The sequence below is a fragment of the Canis lupus genome, chromosome 29, assembly GCF_003254725.2.
Source record: "Canis lupus dingo isolate Sandy chromosome 29, ASM325472v2, whole genome shotgun sequence".
NCBI lineage: Eukaryota > Metazoa > Chordata > Mammalia > Carnivora > Canidae > Canis > Canis lupus.
Window position 1 is genome coordinate 348,970 of NC_064271.1, and position 20,204 is coordinate 369,173.

At 37.8% G+C, this 20,204-nt stretch overlaps 1 protein-coding gene across 8 annotated transcripts in view; it reads right to left on the reverse strand.

The window, feature by feature from the left end:
* PRKDC (protein kinase, DNA-activated, catalytic subunit) overlaps positions 1-20,204 on the reverse strand; it is a 221,645-nt gene that overhangs the window by 142,089 nt on the left and 59,352 nt on the right. For 7 of the 8 annotated variants that reach the window (XR_004810577.2, XM_025477681.3, XM_049103971.1 and 4 more), the window contains 6 exons: positions 15,663-15,917; positions 11,774-11,997; positions 10,851-11,062; positions 10,295-10,427; positions 9,673-9,831; positions 8,443-8,646 (listed from right to left, as the gene is read on the reverse strand). Coding sequence is in view for 7 of the 8 variants with exons in the window: in XM_025477681.3 (XP_025333466.3) it covers positions 8,443-8,646; positions 9,673-9,831; positions 10,295-10,427; positions 10,851-11,062; positions 11,774-11,997; positions 15,663-15,917 (1,187 nt within the window). In the remaining variant the exon portion in view is untranslated. The remainder of the gene's footprint in view (positions 1-8,442; positions 8,647-9,672; positions 9,832-10,294; positions 10,428-10,850; positions 11,063-11,773; positions 11,998-15,662; positions 15,918-20,204) is intronic. The other variant, XM_025477683.3, reaches the window with a different exon arrangement.

Consider the following 20,204-nt stretch of genomic DNA (forward strand, 5'->3'; position numbering starts at 1 on the left):
GAGACTGGTCCCCTTCTCTGTTTGAGCCAACTTCCCAGATCCAACATCTTTCTCTTTCTTGGCTAAATGATTTGAGTGCAGAAGAGATAAGATTCCTTTGAGATCTGGCATATCTGAAACATCTGCATTCCACTCTCACACATGACTGATAGTCTGGCCAGATTCAGAACTCCAGGTTGGAATCTTCTTTGCTAAGTTGTGAAAGAAATTTGTCCTACAATCTTCCAGCATCCACTGTGTGGTTGCAAAGACAAACAGCATCTGATTTCTTGATCCTTTTAAATGGAATCCACTTGTCTCTTGCAGAAACTTTGGAATCTTTTCTCAGGGCAGCCCCGGTGGCGCAGCGGTTTGGTGCCGCCTGCAGCCTGAGGTGTGATCCTGGAGACCCGGGATCGAGTCCCACATCAGGCTCCCTGCATGGAGCCTGCTTCTCCCTCTGCCTCTCTCTCTGTCTCTATGAATGGATAAATAAAATCTTTAAAAAAAAAAAAAAAAAATAGAATCTTTTCTCATGGTGAAGCCCCTGGGGCTCTGAATTTTCAAGAAATTTGCTCCATGTAGAACTGCTTTCATACACTGTGCTGGATTTTCAATGACTCTTTCCCATCCAGAAGCTCGAGGCCTTTGTTTCTGGGACATTCTCTTGAGAGCCTGTCTTCTCTCTGGAGCAGAGGTCCTGGTGCTGAATCTTATCAGTGGATCCCACGTCTCCTCATGTTTTTCTCTACTAGTTTCTGTTTGTTTTACTTTATTTTCTGTGAGAATTCCTAAATTTATCTTTCAAACTCATTTCATTTTAATTTCTTATGCCCATGCTTAATTCCCAAAAGTTACTTTCTAACAGTGTTCTTTTCAGTAGCAATTTTTATTTCGTCAATACACTGACATCTCTCATCTCTCTGTGGTTCTTTTCTCTTTATATTTCCATCTCACTGAATAGTCACTGTGTCAAATGGTTTTTTATCTGCCTCTCTCTTTTAGAATCCATTTCCTCAATGCCTGGTGCTCCCTGGCTGTTGGCACACATTGAGGAACTGACTAAAAGTACTGTGCAACAGGCAGGCTCACTGGTAATGAGGATCAGTGTAGGTTGGTTGGGTAGTGATAACACTTAATCATTATTTTCCCTTAGACTTGTCAAAATATTCTGATATCCTGCCTGAGGGTATATATCTAATTGACCATATTCTGGGAGCCACACTGAGGGAAGAGAACTAAAAGCCTCCAAGTTTCAGAATTCAGAGAGGCTTTCATTTAACTTCCTTCTTTCTTTCTTTTTTTTTTAAGATTTTATTTATTTATTTATGAGAGAGATAGAGAGAGAGAGAGAGAGAGAGAGGCAGAGGGAGAAGCAGGCTCCATGCAGGGAGCCCGACACAGGACTCTATCCCAGGTCTCCAGGATCACACCCCGGTGTGTGTTTAGAGCTGAAGGCTCTAAACCACTGGGCCACTGGGGCTGCCCTAACTTCCTTATTTCAAGAAGGTAATCCTACACCAAAAATATACAAAGGATCATAAAAGACCATTATGAACAATTATTCACCAACAAATCGGATAACCTAGAAGAAATGGATAAATACCTAAAGATAAACAACTTACCAGGATTGAATCTTGAGGAGATAATCTGAACAGACCAGTTAATAGTAAGGAGGCTGAATCAGTAATCAAAAACTTCTCAAAAAACAAAAGTCCATGACCAGACTGCTTCACTGGTGTATTCTACCACACATGTAAGGAAGAACTAAGACCAATCCTCAAATTATGCTAAACACCTAAAAGACAAGTAAATACTTCCATACTCATTCTATGAAGCCAGCAATAACCATGATACCAAAACCAAACAAGGAAACTATAAGAAAAGAAAATTACAGTAAACTATCCCTGATGAACACAGATGCAGAACTCAACAAAATATCAGCAAATCAAATTCAACAATACATTAAAAGGATCACATACCATGATCAAGTGAGTTTTATTTCAGGGATGCCAGGAGGGTTCAACATCTGCATGTCAATTATTGTGACACACCACATTAACAAAATAATGGATAAAAATCATATGATCATCTTAATAGATGCAGAAAAAACATTTGATAAAATTCAACAACGATTCATGATAAAAACTCAACAATTCAGGTACAGAGGGAACATACTTCAACATAATAAAAGCCATATATGATAAATGCACAGCTGACATCATTCTTGATAGTGAAAAACTGAAAGCTGTGTTCCCTACAATCAGAAACAAGGATGTCTACTCTTAGTACTTTTATTCACCATGGTATTAAAAGTCCTAGCCATAGCAATCAGACAAGAAAAATACAAGGCAACAAAAACAGAAAGGAAGAAGTAACACTGTTTGCAGATGGTATGATTTTATATACAGGAAACCCTAAAGACTCCACCAAAAAAAAAAAAAAAAAAACTGTGAAAACTAATCAACAAATTCAGTAAAGTTGCAGATACGAAATCAAGATGTAAAACTAGGTGTGTTTCTATATACTAATAACCAACTATCAGAAAGCAAAATTAAGAAAATAATCAAATTGCACCAAAATTATATCAAAAAGAATAAAACACCTAGGAATAAATTTGACCAAGGAGGTTAAAATGAAAGGAGGTATGATGAAAACTGAAAGACACTGATGAAAAAAATTGAAGATGCAAATACATGAAAGGATATTCCATGCTCATGGAATAGAATAATTCATATTGGTAAAATGTTATTATCCAAAGCAATCTACGGATTCAGTACAATCCCTACCAAAATTCCAATGGCATTTTTCACAGAAATGGAACAAACAATCCTAAAATTTGTATGGAATCACAAAAGACCCTGAATAACCAAAGCAATCTTTAGAAAGAACAACATTGGAAACATTATGCTTCCTGATTTCATATTATATCATGTCAAACTAATCAAAATAGTATAATATTCACATAAAAACAAATAGATCAATGGATAGAAAGCCCAAGTATAAAACATGCAAGGAGGGCAGCCCTGGTGGCTCAGCGGTTTAGCGCCACCTTCAGCGCAGGGTGTGATCCTGTAGACCCACAGGATCGAGTCCCACATCAGGCTCCCTACATGGAGCCTGCTTCTCCCTCTGCCTGTGTCTCTGCTTCTCTCTCTCTCATGAATAAATAAATAAAATATTAAAAAAAAAAAAAAAAACACATGCAAGGAGCCAAGAATACACAATGATGAAGGACAAATGAGCCAAAAATATACAATGGAGAAAGGATGGTCTCTTCAATAAATGGTAATGGGAAAATGGGACAACTACCTGTAAAAGAATGAAACTTGACACCTATTTTATGCCATACACAAAAACCAACTCAAAATGTGTTAAAGACTTGAACTTAAGACATGAAGCCATAAAATTCCTTAAGGAATAGGCTCCTTAACATTGGTCTTAACAATTATTTTTTTGGATCTGACACCAAAAGCACAGGAAATAACAACAAAAATAAACAAATAGAACTACATCAAATTAAAAATCTTCTGCACATCAAAAGAAATCATCAACAAAATGAAAAGGCAACCTACAAAATGGGAGAAACTATCTATAAACCATGTGTCTGATAAGGGGTTAATATCCAAAATATATGAAAGACTCAACAGCAAAATATCAAACAATCTAATTTAAAAAGGGGCAGAGGAACTGAGTAAGACATTTTTTAGACAGTCAAAAGGTATGTGAAAAGGTGCTCAATTAGTGAAATCATCAGGAAAATGCAAATCAAAACCATAATGAGATACCATCTCATACCTGTAAGAAACTAGCATCAAAAACAAGTGTTGGGGGATCCCTGGGTGGCTCAGTGGTTTAGCGCCTGCCTTCGGCATAGGGCATGATCCTGGAGTCCCAGGATGGAGTCCTGCATCGGGCTCCCTGCATGGAGCCTGCTTCTCCCTCTGCCTGTGTCTCTGCCTCTCTCTCTCTGTCTCTCATGAATAAATAAATAAAATCTTTAAAAAAAAAAAAAAAAAGAAGTAGTAGTGTTGGTGAGGATGTGGAGAAAAGGGAACTCTTGTGCATTGTTGGTGTGAGTGCAAATTGGTACAGCCCTGTGGAATAAGTGTGGCAGTTCTCCAAAAATTAAAAACAGAAGTACCACATGGTCCAGCAATTCTACTTCTGGTATATATCTGAAGAAAAGGAAATAATTATCTAAAAAATGTATCTGCACCCCTATGTTCATTGCAACATTATATGCAAAGAAAGACATGGAAACAATTTGTGTCCATCAACAGATGAATGAATAAAGATGTGGTATATACATATACAATGAAATATTATTCAGAAGAAAATTTTGCCAATTGTCACAACATAGATTGGACTCTGACAACATTATGCTAAGTGAAATAGGTCCTACAGAGAAAGATAAACTGTATGAAAACACTTATATGTGGCATCTAAAGCCAAATTCACAGATACAGAGAGCAGACTGGTGCTTGCTAGAGGCCAGCCATAGGGAGTTGGACAAAATGAATCAAAGTAGTCAAAGGTACAACTTCCAATTATAAAATAATTCTGGACATGTAATGTACAACATAGTGACTAAATTTAAAATCTGTTTCATATATCTGAAAAGTGCTGGGACGCCTGGGTGGCTCAGTGGTTGAGTGTCTGCCTTAGGCTCAGGGTGAGATCCTAGAGTACCACATCGGGCTCCCTGCATGGAGCCTACTTTTCTCTCTGCCTGTGTCTCTGCCTCTCTCTCTCTCTCTCTCTCTCTGTCTCTCATGAATAAATAAATAAAATCCTTTTTTAAAAAAAGAAAAAGAAAAGTGCTGAAGTATGTAAAATTTCTCATTGCAAGGAAAATATTTTATCTATTTAAGATGATGAGCATTAACTAAACATCCCAGTAATCATTCTGCAGGATTATCAACGTTGATTAAATCAAATCAGCATGTTGTACACCTAAAACTTATAAAATGCTATTTGTCAATTACATCTTCATAAATTTGGAAAAAAGAAAAAGGATATTCATTCATGTGAATGATTATAAAATAAACAAAATCAATAGTTTTCTCATATACCACATCCTTATAAAGAAAATATAAAGTGGGGGAGCACCTGGTTGGCTAGTCAGTTAAGCATCTGACTCGATTTCAGCTCAGATCATAATCTCAGGGTCATGATATTGAGACCCATGTCAGGTTCTGTGCTCAGCGGAGAGTTACCTCTCTCTACCTCCCTTTACCTCTCTCCTACTCATCTTCTCTCTCTCTCTCTCTCAAATTTAAAAATCTTTGGGGAAAAAAAATATAAAGGGAAAATATTCCATTTACATTTAAAACTAAATAGTATCCAGTATCTAGAAATGTTAAGAAACATGTAGTAACTAGATGAATAAAATGATAGCATTCTACATAATAGTATGACAAAGAAATTTGAGAATATGAATAAAGGTTTGAATAAATGGAGAGAGAACCTTAGAAAAACAGGCTTAAAAAAAAAAAAAAAAGAAAAACAGGCTTATTTTTAAAAAAGAGGTTAATTTGGTTAAATTTACTCTACAGAGTGTATTATCATTCAAAATCCCTACATTTTGTGGGAAGGGTAATGAGGAACCTGACAAAACAATTCTAAAGTTCACTTTCAAGAATATGCAAGTATCGCTGGAAAAGTCTGAAAAACAAAAATACTAAGAAGGAATATTGCCTTACCAGATGATTAGTTGTACGTTAAAACTGCTGGAATTAAAACATCATGGTACTGGCTGAGAAACAGATGGTTAAGAAATTAAAATGTCCAACTTCAGATCCAAATATGTACAGGGATTTAGTATTCAAGAAAGTGAGAATCTTGAATCAGTGAGGAGAATATGTATTAGTGAATAAATGCCCAGTAAGTAGCCATTTGGGGAAAAAATGCCATTTCTCCAGTGCTCTTTGCATTATTTATATTTGTTAAAAAAAAAGAACCTATGGGGGACACCTGGGTGGCTCAGTGGTTGAGTGTCTGCCTTAGGCTCAGGGTGAGGTCCAGTGGATCGAGTCCCGCATCAGGGCTCCCTGCATGGAGCCTGCTTCTCCCTCTGGCTGTGTCTCTGCCTCTCTCTCTGTGTGTCTTGAAAGAAAAAAAGGAGAGGAGGGGAGGGGAGGGGAGGGGAGGAAGAAAAGAAAGAAAAGAAAAGAAAAGAAAAGAAAAGAAAAGAAAAGAAAAGAAAAGAAAAGAAAAGAAAAGAAAAGAAAAGAGAGAAAGAAAGAAAGAACCTATAGAAGTAACAGAAAAAAGATGGGCAGATTTTAAAGATAATAATTGGGTTGGAGAAGGCCTTTCTAAATATGACATAAAAGACGGGAATGACAGTAAAGAAGATTAATAAATTTAATAAATACTTCTGTATAAAATAAACACTCCAAGTGAGACTGAAAGACAAATGGCCAGTAGGAAAAAGTACTTTTTGCATACATGACAGATGTCTACTATTCCTAATATACAAAAATCTGTTAAAAATTATTAAGAAATTCCATCCCAATAGAATAATGGGCAAAATACAAAAATACAGCAACACACCAGAAACATTTTGGTTGTTCAAAAATACTAGTGGGACGGGATCCCTGGGTGGTGCAGCGGTTTAGCGCCTGCCTTTGGCCCAGGGCGCGATCCTGGAGACCGGTGATCGAATCCCATATCGGGCTCCTGGTGCATGGAGCCTGCTTCTCCCTCTGCCTGTGTCTCTGCACCTCTCTCTTTCTCTCTCTCTGTGTGACTATCATAAATAAATAAAAATTAAAAAAAAAATACTAGTGGGAGACTAAAGTCAGAAGAGTGCAAGAACTGCATTAAATCTGAAAGAGTAAAGTACAAAACAGAGTTCTCACCTGTGGAATAATAAAATGGTTTTGCATGGTATAAAGTATTTCAAACTTTACTTAATACTGGTGTTATATACAGAACATGCCTCTAATCTTGACTAAAGATCTGAGAAAGAAAGAAAGAGAGAGAAGGGAGAGGGGAGGAGAGGGAAGGGGAGGGGGAAAGAAAAAGAAAAGAAAATACCAAAAAAGTCTGCCTAGGCTCCCTCAAGTCTGCCTAGAGTGCCCTGGTACAGAGATACTTATCCCTTGCAGAGATCTGGCTGCCCCCAGTGTCCTCAAGTGCAAAAAGATCAGTCCCTTGAGGACAAGGTAAGGCCAGGTGACCAGGCAGGGGACAGCTAACATTTAAACGGTCCCTCTCTTTTCAGCCTCTCCTTTGCATTCTGCTCCCAGTATTCCATCAGCAGACACCAGAAGGTCTGGGTTCTGCAGCATGAAGCAACTGCCCATCTCCCCACCACTATGGTACACTGCAGTTTTCTTGGACTCTAAAGTCTGTTACAACTTCTCCTTTTGCTTTCTAGCTTCCAAAATGTCACTCGTCTCTCATCTTTTAACGTGTCCTTTTAGCATTGTGCTCTAAAAAACAAAATGAAACAAAAAAGCCCCATTTCTGACATTTTACAGGGAACTGAGGATTAAGTAGAGGTAAATATGTATGGCTTTTCTTCATTACCTTCACCAGAAGTTTAAATAGCTTCAGAGATCAAAATGTTCTATTTCCTGGGTGTCACAGGTCTACTAAAAGTTCATTTCTAACTTTAAATCCAAATATCTAGTACAACCTGCTACAAAATACTCCCCCCCACAAGACAACAAGCACTTTTTGGAGTAAAAGCTTAAGTCAGTAGGAAATTATGCATTCTCCCTTAAAATGGTCATTCCTAATAGTTCCAGTTCCTGACTGTCTATGGACTGGGTTAATTTCAAACTTTTACAAGTGTAGCAAACCCAAGTCAACTATCTATTAAATACTGAGCTCCAAGGTTCAATGTGAGGAGGCAAAGTGGGCTACAGCAGGAGCATGCAGGAAATAATGACTCTATACCAATCTGTGAAAGGACCATGACTACAGAAAGCACACCGAGTGTATAAGACTAGCTGATGGCTGGTGCAAAAAGAAAGGGGGGCTCGGGTCTCATGATGGGCTTTTAAGCTCCAGCACCACTTCTTCACAAAAGTCAGTATCCTGCATAGCCATGCCTTGTAATATTACGCCTAGAGATTCTGGGGGAGTGAGAGATTAGAAAAAAAAAATCAATCTTTCAATGTCCACTTAACATTATTAAATGTTCATTAAAGATGGGTTTTCTTTCCTTTGATTTTGTCTTCAAACATTGGCAAGAGCTTTAAACCTTCCAAGAAGAGATCTTATTTTGTTTAGATATTTTTCAAGAATATGGCAATCTTTTTATATGCATTATATAAGAAAATACACTTCATTTAAGTAAATATTTCACAATGAACTCACAAGTGTAGGTAATGTACTACATGAGGGGCAAGTTTTTCACTAACAAAAGCAGCATCTCTAGCCCAATGAGTGGACTCTGATAGTAATTCTTGCTTCAAGTAAAATAAATAAAAATAAAAATTTCATTACCATTTTGGGATTATCCACAGATGATTTCATGAGCTTCAATACAGTCATATCTAGATTTCTCAACAATTCAGTGTTGATTATCTCTGAAAACAAGCTATAAAAATACTCTCCATGAGAGAAGCTGACCATGTTTCTCTGGGACTCTCCTGAGGCTGGCATAGACAACACTGCTGTGTCCAGGAGAAGATCCACAAGGTGCTCACACTGTGAAGAAGGAAAGGTACAATTTTACCTGTTAGAGAAGGACTCCTGGGAAGCTGCTAACTTTGGAATTGGAAAATCACACAGTAGAGAACTAAAGAGAACTCTAAAGAGAACTGGTATTTGAAGACCTGGGTTCAAGTTTGAATTGTATACATTTCAATAAGCATGCATTTTCTAGGTTTCATTTCATGAAAGAAATCTTCCCTGACTCTCCCAAATATCCAGAAAATCTTGTTGCTGCTTTGAAGGGAGAGGCGAGTAAGAGTATTTTTTATTAATTTAAATATGTGATTTGTTTACATTAAGTGAATAAAGGGGCAAAGAAGATTCTGCTTTCTGCTACAGGAAAAGGGAAGATGGGTGAAAGCAATGAACACAAAAGACTGGTTAGCAGATCTCAGCTACTACAGAGACTGTTTGAGGCCACCCCTGCATGGTTCAAAAATCGATGAAGACATCTTTCTGGGGAGCCTGTGGAATTATCCTTCAAGGGTCCTCCCATATCAGCCATCTGAAGGTCACCAAGGACAGGGGAAGAGAAAGCCACTGTATCAGCTTTATATTCACAAAATGTTCTCTGCCTTATAAAGTCTTTTAAGAAACAAAATGGGATAGACAAAACCACAATTTAAGAAGAATACTGTCGGGATGCCTGGGTGGCTCAGGGGTTGGACGCCTGCCTTCAGCTCAGGGCGTGATCCTGGAGTCCAAAGATCAAGTCCCACATCGGGCTCCCTGTGTGGAGCCTGCTTTTCCCTCTGCCTGTGTCTCTGCCTCTCTCTGTGTGTCTCTTGTGAATAAATAAAAATCTTACAAAAAAAAAAAAAAAGAAGAAGAATAGTCCTATATCTTTTATTAAAAAAAAATTCTTTTAGAAAGGAAGTCAGATCATATAAATCTATTAAAGTACTTGCTAAGCTAAGAACTTACTAAATTCCAGCTAAATTCTTGCTTTTAGAAACACACTGCAAGTGAGCTATATATTTATATCATAAGGATAGCATAGCATATAGCTGCTGTTCCTACCAGTCCTCCAAAAGCAAAGGCCAACTCCAGAAGTCCACTGGCTAATCGCTTACAACTGGGGTCTAGCGAAGGAAAGTACTCTCGTTCATCTCCGGGTGCAATGCTTTTATAAACCAGGAAAAGAAGTTTTATGCCAACAGAATGACGCTGATCTGCAGACTAAAATAAAGTCAATGCTGAAACATTCAGCAATAAGATATTTTATAAAAACACACAATTTCACACCTTTCATGAATAAAAAAAAAAAATCCATGTTCATTAACACTGACTACCTAATTGTCAGGAAAATCTTCACTCAACTTCGCTTTCTATGCTATATTTTTTCATTTATATTGCCTACCCACAAAGGCACAATAGGAGCTCATCCCTAAAGTTCTTCAGAAGGCTGCTGGAAATATAAATGTCCTTTATTTTTTTTTTAATATTCATATTCTAAGTTAACACATGTCTGGTGCAAGTAATTCTCGATTTCCCATTTCAGCACATTCTATATATAAAGGACATTTAAAACATATATATATATATATATATATATATATATATATATATATATATATATATATATAATAGACTAATTAGCTTAATAAAGCCAAGAGAAATGTAAAAACAGATGGCTGGTTACCTGAGACGGTAATACAACATGCAAAACACCAGCTCTGTGAAGTTGTTTACAAGCTGACACAACAGAAGCCAGTGTGGCCCTATCCACATAAGCATCAGGACCATACAGGTCAACGGCACAGAGCTCCTCAATGCTGCCAGGGAAGAAAAACAAAAAGAAACGAGATGAGTGCTCATCTCACCAAATGAGCAGAATACACTGAAAAACTGTGGGTTCTGTTATAAATGTGTTTCCTGACTCCTTGACATTCACATTCATTCCGTGATCCAGGAAAGGAAACATGGGTTAACACTGACCATAGGGCCCATGGATCCAGCCGTGGAAATCAACACGAGGCTAAGTCACTGCAGAGGCTTGCATACCATAAGGTGCAGGAAAGGCATGTGTTAAATAGATGATTTTCAAACTAATGAGATCCTCTGCGTCAAACACCCCACTGATGAGATCCACTACTTCAGGAAACGGGGCGATAGCATCCACACACATAGCTGCCAGAGTATGCTGCAACCTTAAATTCCAACACAAAACTGATCCCGAGCATGATCAGAATGCCCACCTCTGTACTGTTATTTTTTCCTTGAGGCACATCTCCAGGGTGTCTTTGTATGGGGACTTCTTTAGAGCTTTCATCAGGTTTACACAAACGTCAGGAAGATGATTCATAACTAAGACATCACCAATGTTGAAACCTATGCTCGAGGGCTGACATAGGATTTTCACCAAGAGTGTCATAAAGTTTTTGTTATTACATAAATCCTCCTCAAGGAGCTGTAAAAGATGATTTCAATAAAAACATATCCATTAGTCCGCACTTAGATTTCACTAGTGTGAGGTCCATGAAGCTGGAGATTTTTGCCTGGCTAGGGCAAGGGTTGGCAACTTTCTCTGTAAAGGGTCAGGTATCAAATACCTTAGGGTGTGTGGGTCCCATAGTCTGTGCTGCAACTACTGAAATAACTGCCATCACAATGTGAAAGCAGCCATGGACAATACATGGACAAATGGGCTTGGATGAGTTCCAGTGAAACATTCTTTACAAAAGCAGGCAAGTGGGATGTGGCCTGTGGATCAGAGCCTTACGCCCCTCATTTAGGGACATACTGTATCTGGAGATAGAGTCAGACATATAGTAGACACTTAATATGTATTAAATGGATAGACGGACTGGACTTTGTTTATATAATAAACCTCACAGATACATTTACAAATATGCTAATGCATGTTTCCTAAGGCAAATGTTTCATCAATCATACCATAAAATGCAATATTCAATAAGACATTTAGAAAAATTATTTTGTATTTTATTCACACAATAAGAATCTGAAGTATATGCAAAGCTTTATAACTTTCAAGAACACATAACTCCTACAGCAATGGAAAGTTCTTAGAAAGCCAAAACCACTTTTAATAGGTACTGGAAAATATTTTTCCACTGCCAAGTACTGATCTCAAACTAACAGAGCAGTAGGAGTGACTTACCTTCCAGCCGTCTGGGGAGGTGTTGAGCAGCGTTGTGGTAAACTCCATAATCCGGACCACAATTGTGCATTTGCTGTAATTATATCTTTCTCCCTCTTGTGGGCTGGGTCTGTGACCTGCTGCCCCAGTGCCAAAGCACTTTTCTGCTGCTGTGATATCATGCATAGCAATGTTATCTAAAAAGAAAGCCACCGCTTTCCAAAGTGAAGACTGTGTTTCAGTACCTAAAAAAATTACACTCAATTATTAACATTCTAACTTCCTTCTAACTCCACTATGATTAATGCAAAATTCCTTCTTTAAGTACAGGCATGATATACTTTTAGTCAAAATTCAAACTGAAAAAGCTTTAAAAAATATGCATGTCAATTTCTATCAAATGTTAAAAATGCTCATATGCTTCGATCTAGCACTGAAATTTTATAATAATGAAACAATGGCAGAATTCTAAAGATGTGCTTTATGGATATTCATTTTTAGTAATTTTTAATGATGAAGAAACAAAAACAACTGAAATGTCCTTCAAAGGGGCAACAGAGAAATTCTGGCAGTAGTCCTTTCATGGAAACAATCGCATCAACCCCCAAATGGATTTTTTCATAAAACGTGATCACATGTCTATCTATAAATACGAAGGAGCTGGTTCTCCTGTCCCATCTCTACTCCTCTCATGATTAACCCAGTCTTGCTTATGGAAGAAAGACAAAGCAACTTTCTCTTCTCCTCCGTCTTAACTGTAGTTTTATACTAGGGTGTAAAGACCTCCTAAACAAAGGGACAATTTTAAAAAGTGGTGTACAGAAAGAGTAAAGCTAATAACTAAGAAATGCTTTTATAAGTCTGAGGGTTTGTTTTCATATTCTTTGTTTCCATAAAATTTGAGTTTATCAAATTGCCAACTTGACAGATCATTAAAAATAATTTTGATGACAGGTCACCATGTATTCAAAGAAATTAGAGAAAATATATTAAGAATTTCATTTTCAAACACCAAATATCCTCGAATCCAACAGACCACAGGCTGCATGAAACATTCCAATTATAGATATGTTAAATGAAGGAAAAAAATGAACATTTTAGCATTATTCAAATATGGCACTTGTTTATGTGAACAAGTTTTTTATTAAAATCTATACAAAACAATAGAATGCTAATCATATAATTTTACTTGTTATATGTAATAATTATTTATCAAAATGCTTATTATATTTTTATTGCTTTAATAGTAATAAGCTTTAAATGCCCTAAACATAAATGCAATGATAGTGCAACACAGAAGAAACCTATAACATTCAGACCATTTTGATGCAAAAATGTAGAGTTATGAGTAAAAACACAAGCATAAAAACAGAGAATACTTAGGATAAAAAAAGGGTATGGAATGGTAATAATTCAGGAACTTTGCAAAACTTCCAAGTAAAGAAATCATTTTAAGCCTGATAATGTTGAACAAAAGGCCTCTACAGTATTTAGGCTCCAATGAATACATTTTTTTAAGTAATACTAACAATTTCACATTCAAATGTCCACACATCAGAAATTACAACTTGCTCAATCACTAAAAGCAACGAGGAATTCTTTGTCAAGTTTGAAAGAAGGCATATTGTTTTTAATGTCCCCCACTCTTCACAAGGTAAATCAACATTTCAAAGACTGTGACACATTTGGATAATTTAGTAATACATGCTCATTTAAATTAGCCCAAGGTATATAAACTGACATAAAAAGACATCCAATATGTTAAGTTTCTTTTAAAGAGTTTCTTTTTAAAAAGAAAATTACAGTAAAGCATGCAATAATCCCATTAAGTTAAAAAATTAAAATTAAAATACATATTATATGCATAGGAAAGTTTAGAAAAGTGAACACTACACTGTTTTTGTATCTGTCACTAGCTAATGCAAGTAGGGGGTAAGGTTTTACCTATTTCCTATGCCTTTTTTCTTGTTGAAATTTTCAAAATGACATGAGATCTTTTAAAACAATGAATTTAGGGAACTATTTGCTAGTAAACAGCTACTATTATTTTTAAAATATCAGAACTTATGTGACCTATCCTTCTGAGAATCCCATACTATAATCATGATGCATCCCATGCCAGAGAGTCAGATCTCAAAATAGTATAAAATCTATTTTCCCTTAAAGGGGAAAGGAGAGAAAATGAGTGGAAATATCAGAGAGGGTGACAGAACACGAGAGACTCCTAACTCTGGGAAACAAACAAGGGGTAGTGGAAGGGGAGAAGGGTGGTGGGGGTGGGGTGACTGGGTGACGGGCACTGAGGGGGGCACTTGACAGGAAGAGCACTGGGTGTTATACTAGATGTTAGCAAATCGAACTCCAATAAAAAATATATACAAAAAAAAAAATCTGCTTTCCCGAACCCCAGTGTGTGCATGTGCACTGCACACATTACATACTCCCCACTATGTCTGCCTCCAACTTCTTTAAACTAGAAGGAAGACAAGATAGCCTGGTTCTCTCTCCCCAGTTCCCGAAATACAGATTTCACCTCTGACAGAATTAGAGACTGGTAGTTCCTTTAGTCAGCCACCACCAGAATGGATACTGTGTCTGAAGTGAAAATCAGGTAAATAACAGAATATGTTTTAAGTGGTAAGTTGGATATTCATCCCGTAAGAGAGGATTTATTCACCCCCAAAGACCAAAAGAGCCTGCTCAGCGAACCTCAAAGCTCAGAGCAATGTAGCTCTCAGCTGTGGTCCTCTGCAGATACTATATTCTCAGAGAGACACACCTCCCAGGACCCATCTCCCATGTAGGTCACTAGAAGGATAGAGTCTGCATCTCCTTCTTCCCAGCACAGGCTAAGGATCACACAAAACACTCCACTCTACATCCTACCCTCTGTAAAAAAAAAAAAAAAAAATACTATGATCATTATACTACAATAAAAATACTAAGGAACAGGACAACGTAAGAAAAATAAAGACAAGCTACTCAGAAACATGCAATAAGATCAAAGCCTCATGTAAGGAAGAACTCTTTTATTTTATAAATACTTTTTAAAGGATTTATTTATTTGAGAGGAAAAGGGGAGAGAAAGAGAGAGAGAGAGAGAACATGAGCAGGACAGGCAGAGAATGTGAAGCAGACTCACTGCTGAGCACAGAGCCTGATGTGGGTCTTGATTTCATGACCCTGAGGTCAGACCTGAGCCAAAACCAGGAGTCAGCAGCTTCACTGATTTTGTCACCCATGTGCCCTCAAAAACATTCTTTTAATGATTTTATTTTTTAAGTAATCTCTCTGCCCAATGTGAGGCTCAAACTTATAAGCCTGAGACCAAGAGTTGCATGCTCCGGGGTGCCTGGGTGACTCAGTCGGTCAAGCTTCTTCTGACTCCTGATTTCAGCTTAGGTCATGATCTCAGGGTCATAAAATTGAGCCTCACATCTGGCTCCATGCCGAGCATAGTGCCTAATTCTTTCTCTCCCTTCTCGCTCTGTCCCTCCCTATCCCACTCCCATGCTCTTTCTCTTAAAAACAAAAGAAATGAGAGTTGCATGCTCTGTCAACTGAGCCAGCCAGGCACCCATGAAAAACTCTTTTAAGGTGCTACATGCAAATGAAAACCTCAAAAGGTTATTTGATAAAAAAGATCATTAAGAACCTGTGAACAAGGCACAAAAGTACAGACTCTGGGCAGGTTTCTGTAGCCTCCGTGCTGTCATGTACACCAGACCCCCACCCTCACTGTGAGCTTCAAGAAGAATGCAAGGACTAAATTAATGCTCCCTGCTGTTGCCATTGTTTCTGTGATTCTAGACAGTGTTGCCTGTCTAGTCAAAGACCCTACTGCTGTTTTTCCCTGAATAACTTCAGGTAGAACTGGACCACAGTAACTTGGGGCACAGATATTACCTACCCAGGACATCAGGTGCCTTGAGGGTTTTCTCTTCAATGAATGTGTTGTAGCACTCCAGAGCCGCCAAAAGCATGTCCATCCATTGCAGGGCAGCTCTCAAGCTGAACGGCCCTTGCAGATGGAAGAGGGTGGGCTGAACAAGGATGCCTGACGGCCGATCACAACTTCCTCCTCCCCCCTCAAATGTGTTTATGAGAAAGGAAGTATCTTTGTTCTTAAGAATATCTTTCAGCCATAAAGAAGGAGATTTGTTGCCTTAAAAAAGAAACAAGATGAAAACACGTAATTTCACATAACTAAAATTAATCTAATCATGGTGCCTAAATAAAAATAGCATCCCCCAATAATAGAAAACAAGAATTAAACTCTGATATGTTAACGAACATAATTAGACTCAAACAAGACTGGCAATACCACAATATTTCAAATACAGTTTCCATATAAAATACCTACCAGAGTTGTACAACTTATGATAAGGGATAATTTTTTAACTATAGCAATCATAACTTGTTTCACTGTAATTACTGCCAAGAAGGTATTTCCACCAAAGCTATTCTCTTCAGTTATTTTAAACATTATAAAAATGGTTGGATACTATTTAAACAGCTATAAGCATCATATCCTTTCCCTTGCCTCTTCTCTTGAAAATTATTATCCTTTTTTTCCCAGGAGTAATTTAAAGAATAAACACAAAGAAAAGCACTGTGATTCTCAAGTTCCTATCCTACTTCGTGGCTGTGCGGACCTGGCCTCTCTTGTGTCCCAGTTTCCTCATCTGTAAATGAGAATCCTAACAGTATCTACCTATAAGGTTCCTACAAAGATTAAATGAATTGAAGTAGTTAGTATTTGAAAAAGTGCTTAGAATATTACCTATCACAGTGCAGTTTTTATTAAATAAAAGCCTTGAATTATCTTTTTGAAAGATATTTTCTCCTTTAGGTATTAACCGTTTTCAAAACTAAAGAAAAAAACATTTAATTGTATTTTGTAGGCTCTAAAATCAATGACTCTCAAAAGGTCAAATCATCCTGATTCTAATGAACTTAGAAAAGAATGCAAAACAATAATGTATTTCTGATGTAGTAAGAAGAAATTGTTTCTTTATTGTGTTAAAAAATACCTATCATAGCTATGTATGTAAAAGATTCCATATCATGTTTTCAGGTTTTTTGTTTTTTTTAATTTTATTTATCTGACAGAGAGAAAGCAAGCACAAGAAGGTGGAGGGGCAGAGACAGAGAGAAGCAGACTCCCGGCTGAGCAGGAAGCCTGACTCAGGGCTCAATCCCAGGACCCTGAGATCCTGACCTCAGCCAAAAGCAGATGCTTCACCAACTGAGCCATCCAGGTGCCCCTTCAGATTTGTTTTAGCGAGAATTATTAAACATTCCATTATTTTAAATACTGACTAAATAAATAAATAAATACTGACAAAGAAAATGAGTAAAAACAGTATTTAAGTTCTGTATCAAATGCCAGCTATGAGTCATAGAAGGACAGAGAAAGACAGGTGTAGATAAAGAAGAGGATAAGGGAACATATGGATGAAGAGCTAAGCCTTGGAAAGCACATCTGTATTGCTGAGAACCTTCCCAGATCCCTGCCTCCTTCTCACTCTCCTCCAAACTATGGCTGCTGTCACCCTGGCTTTCTGTTCAACATGAGTCTCAACAGTCAAAGACCCAGATACATGTCATAGGGATGTGCTTTCACTTGTCATTACATTCCACTGATCTGGGAGTTGCCCAGATGACAGTATACTCTTTCAAGACATAGGACTTCTGATCTAAAGAGACACTTAACATTGTCCCTTAAAAACCACTTGAGGGGGCAGCCCGGGTGGCTCAGTGGTTTAGCGCTGCCTTCAGCCCAGGGTGTGATCCTGGAGACCCAGGATCGAGTCCCACATCAGGCTCCCTGCATGGAGCCCGCTTCTCCCTCTGCCTGTGTCTCTGCTCCTCTCTCTCTCTCCCTACCTCTCTCTCATTTTGTCTCTCATGAATAAATAAATAATAAAATATTTTTAAAAAATTTTTTTAAAAAACCACTTGCTGGTGGGGGGCTTGGGTGGCTTAGTTGTTTAAGTGTCCGACTTCATTTTGGAACAGGTCATGATCTCAAGGTTGTGGGATCAATTGAGCCCCACATCAGGCTCTGGGCTGGCTGTAGAGCCTGCTTGAAATTCTCTTGCTCCCTTCCCACCCCCTCTTTAAAAAACAAACAAACAAACAAACAAACAAAAAAACCCTGGGGGCAGCACTGTTTACAAATCAAGATACAGAAGCAGCCCAAGTGTCCATCGACTAATGATGTGGTATAAATATTATTCAGCCATAAAAAAAATGGAAATCTTGCCATTTGTAATGACATGGATGGACATAGGGAGCATTACGCTAAGCAAGAAAAAGACAAATACCCTATGATTTCATTCATAGGTGGAATTTAAGAAACTAAACAAATGAACACAGGGTGGAAAACAGACAAACCAAGAAAAAGACTCTTAACTATAGAGAACAAACTGACAGTTACCAGACAGGAATGGGGTTGGGAGGATCAGTTTAGTTGGTGGTGGGGATTAGGTATGCACTTGATATGATCAGCACCAGATCATAATGGAGTTGATGAATTACTATATTGTATAGCTGAAACTACTATGACACTATATGTTAACTAACTGGAATTAAAATAAAGACAAAAAAAAAAACACTGGGGAAAAACATAGCAGAGAGAAAGGTGGATGCAACACTGGAGGGCACAGAGGAACATAAGTGATGGAACGTTCATTCCTTTCATACAAAGTATATGTTGGCAGCAGGACAAGGTTCACCTATTTAGCATCCTTTGTGTAACAGAAACAATTCTGAGCAGAACTCTACTTATTTCATTGAAAATATGTGAGGTCCCTATTGTAAGCAACTGAGAAAAACAATAGAAATGTCTGGGATCAGTCAAGCTGACATCACTAGGAATTGTGTGGGATGCAGGAGAATCAGAGATCCAATTGGAAGGGAGGTAAGGTCTGCCAACTAATAGTTCCACCCATGTAATATCTGGGCCAAGTTCCCTTTAAAAATAAGGAAAACATGCCCACCTTTCCACCTATCCAATCTTTTTTCTTTAAGATTTTATTTATTCATTCATGAAAGACACAGAGAGAGAGAGAGAAAGGCAGAGACACAGGCAGAGGGAGAAGCAGGCTCCATGCAGAGAGCCTGATGTGAAACTTGATTCCAGGACTCCAGGATCACTCCCTGGGCCGAAGGCAGGCGCTAAACCGCTGAGCCACCCAGGGATCCCCACCCCATCCAATCTTCATGGACTTTATAGGAGTTCTGTGAGAATGACTACAAAACTAACTTTGTTAACTAAAAGCAATAAACAAATTTAAAATACTAGTGATTTTTTTAAACAATTCTCTACATTAAAAATCCAAATACACAAAAAAAAATTAAAAAAAGAAAATCCAAATACACATTACCATTATATACCTAAAATTATAGTAGGCAAATATATACCATATATTTATATACCAAATAGTATATGTAGTACTAATACAATTGCAATATATGCTATATTAAATCTATAGCGTATCACAATACATTCCACAGTATAACAAATAGAGTATCTTCTAAGTTTTAGAATTATACCAAGTAATTGCACCTCTACTTCAATGAGGAAAAAGCCCCAAATGATCTGTAGTGTTCCATGACCTTTCTTATCCAGACACCACAGCATAGCAGGGTTCTTGCACAGTACACTCCACAGAGGGAAGCCAGGGCCTGGGTCTGTCCTGAGGCACATTTATTCCTCTATTAAGAAACTTAGTAATTATTTTGAGTCTTTAAGTATAGTTTAATGGCTTAGTGCACTCATTATTAAAAAGCATAGGCTAGGGGATCCCTGGGTGACGCAGCTGTTTGGCGCCTGCCTTTGGCCCAGGGCGCGATCCTGGAGACCCGGGAACGAATCCCACATCGGGCTCCCGGTGCATGGAGCCTGCTTCTCCCTCTGCCTATGTCTCTGCCCCCCCCCTCTATCATAAATAAATAAAAATTAAAAATAAATAAATAAATAAATAAATAAAAATAAAAAACATAGGCTTACTGCTTCCCTTTAATATCATAATAATCTGGGATCATTCAGATTTTTTTTTAAAGATTGTATTTATTTATTCATGAAAGATACACAGAGAGAGAGGCAGAGACATGGACAAAGGGAGAAGCAGGCTTCATGCAGGGAGCCTGACATGAGACTTGATCCCGCGTCTCTAGGATCAGGTCCTGGGCTAAAGGCGGCGCTAAACCACTGAGCCACCCAGGCTGCCCGGATCATTCGGATTTAGCAGTCTAGCAATTTCTTATTTCACCAACTATTAACTGAATATCATGTTAACAATATCAGTTAACATGTTAACTGGTTATCCAACCCTTTTTATTTCCTTTAAATGAGATAAAAAAGTAAAAATAGAGTGGAATAAAAGATACTGGGAAATTCTAAATTTACTTCCTCTATATCACTGGACATCAAAAGAGCACTTTT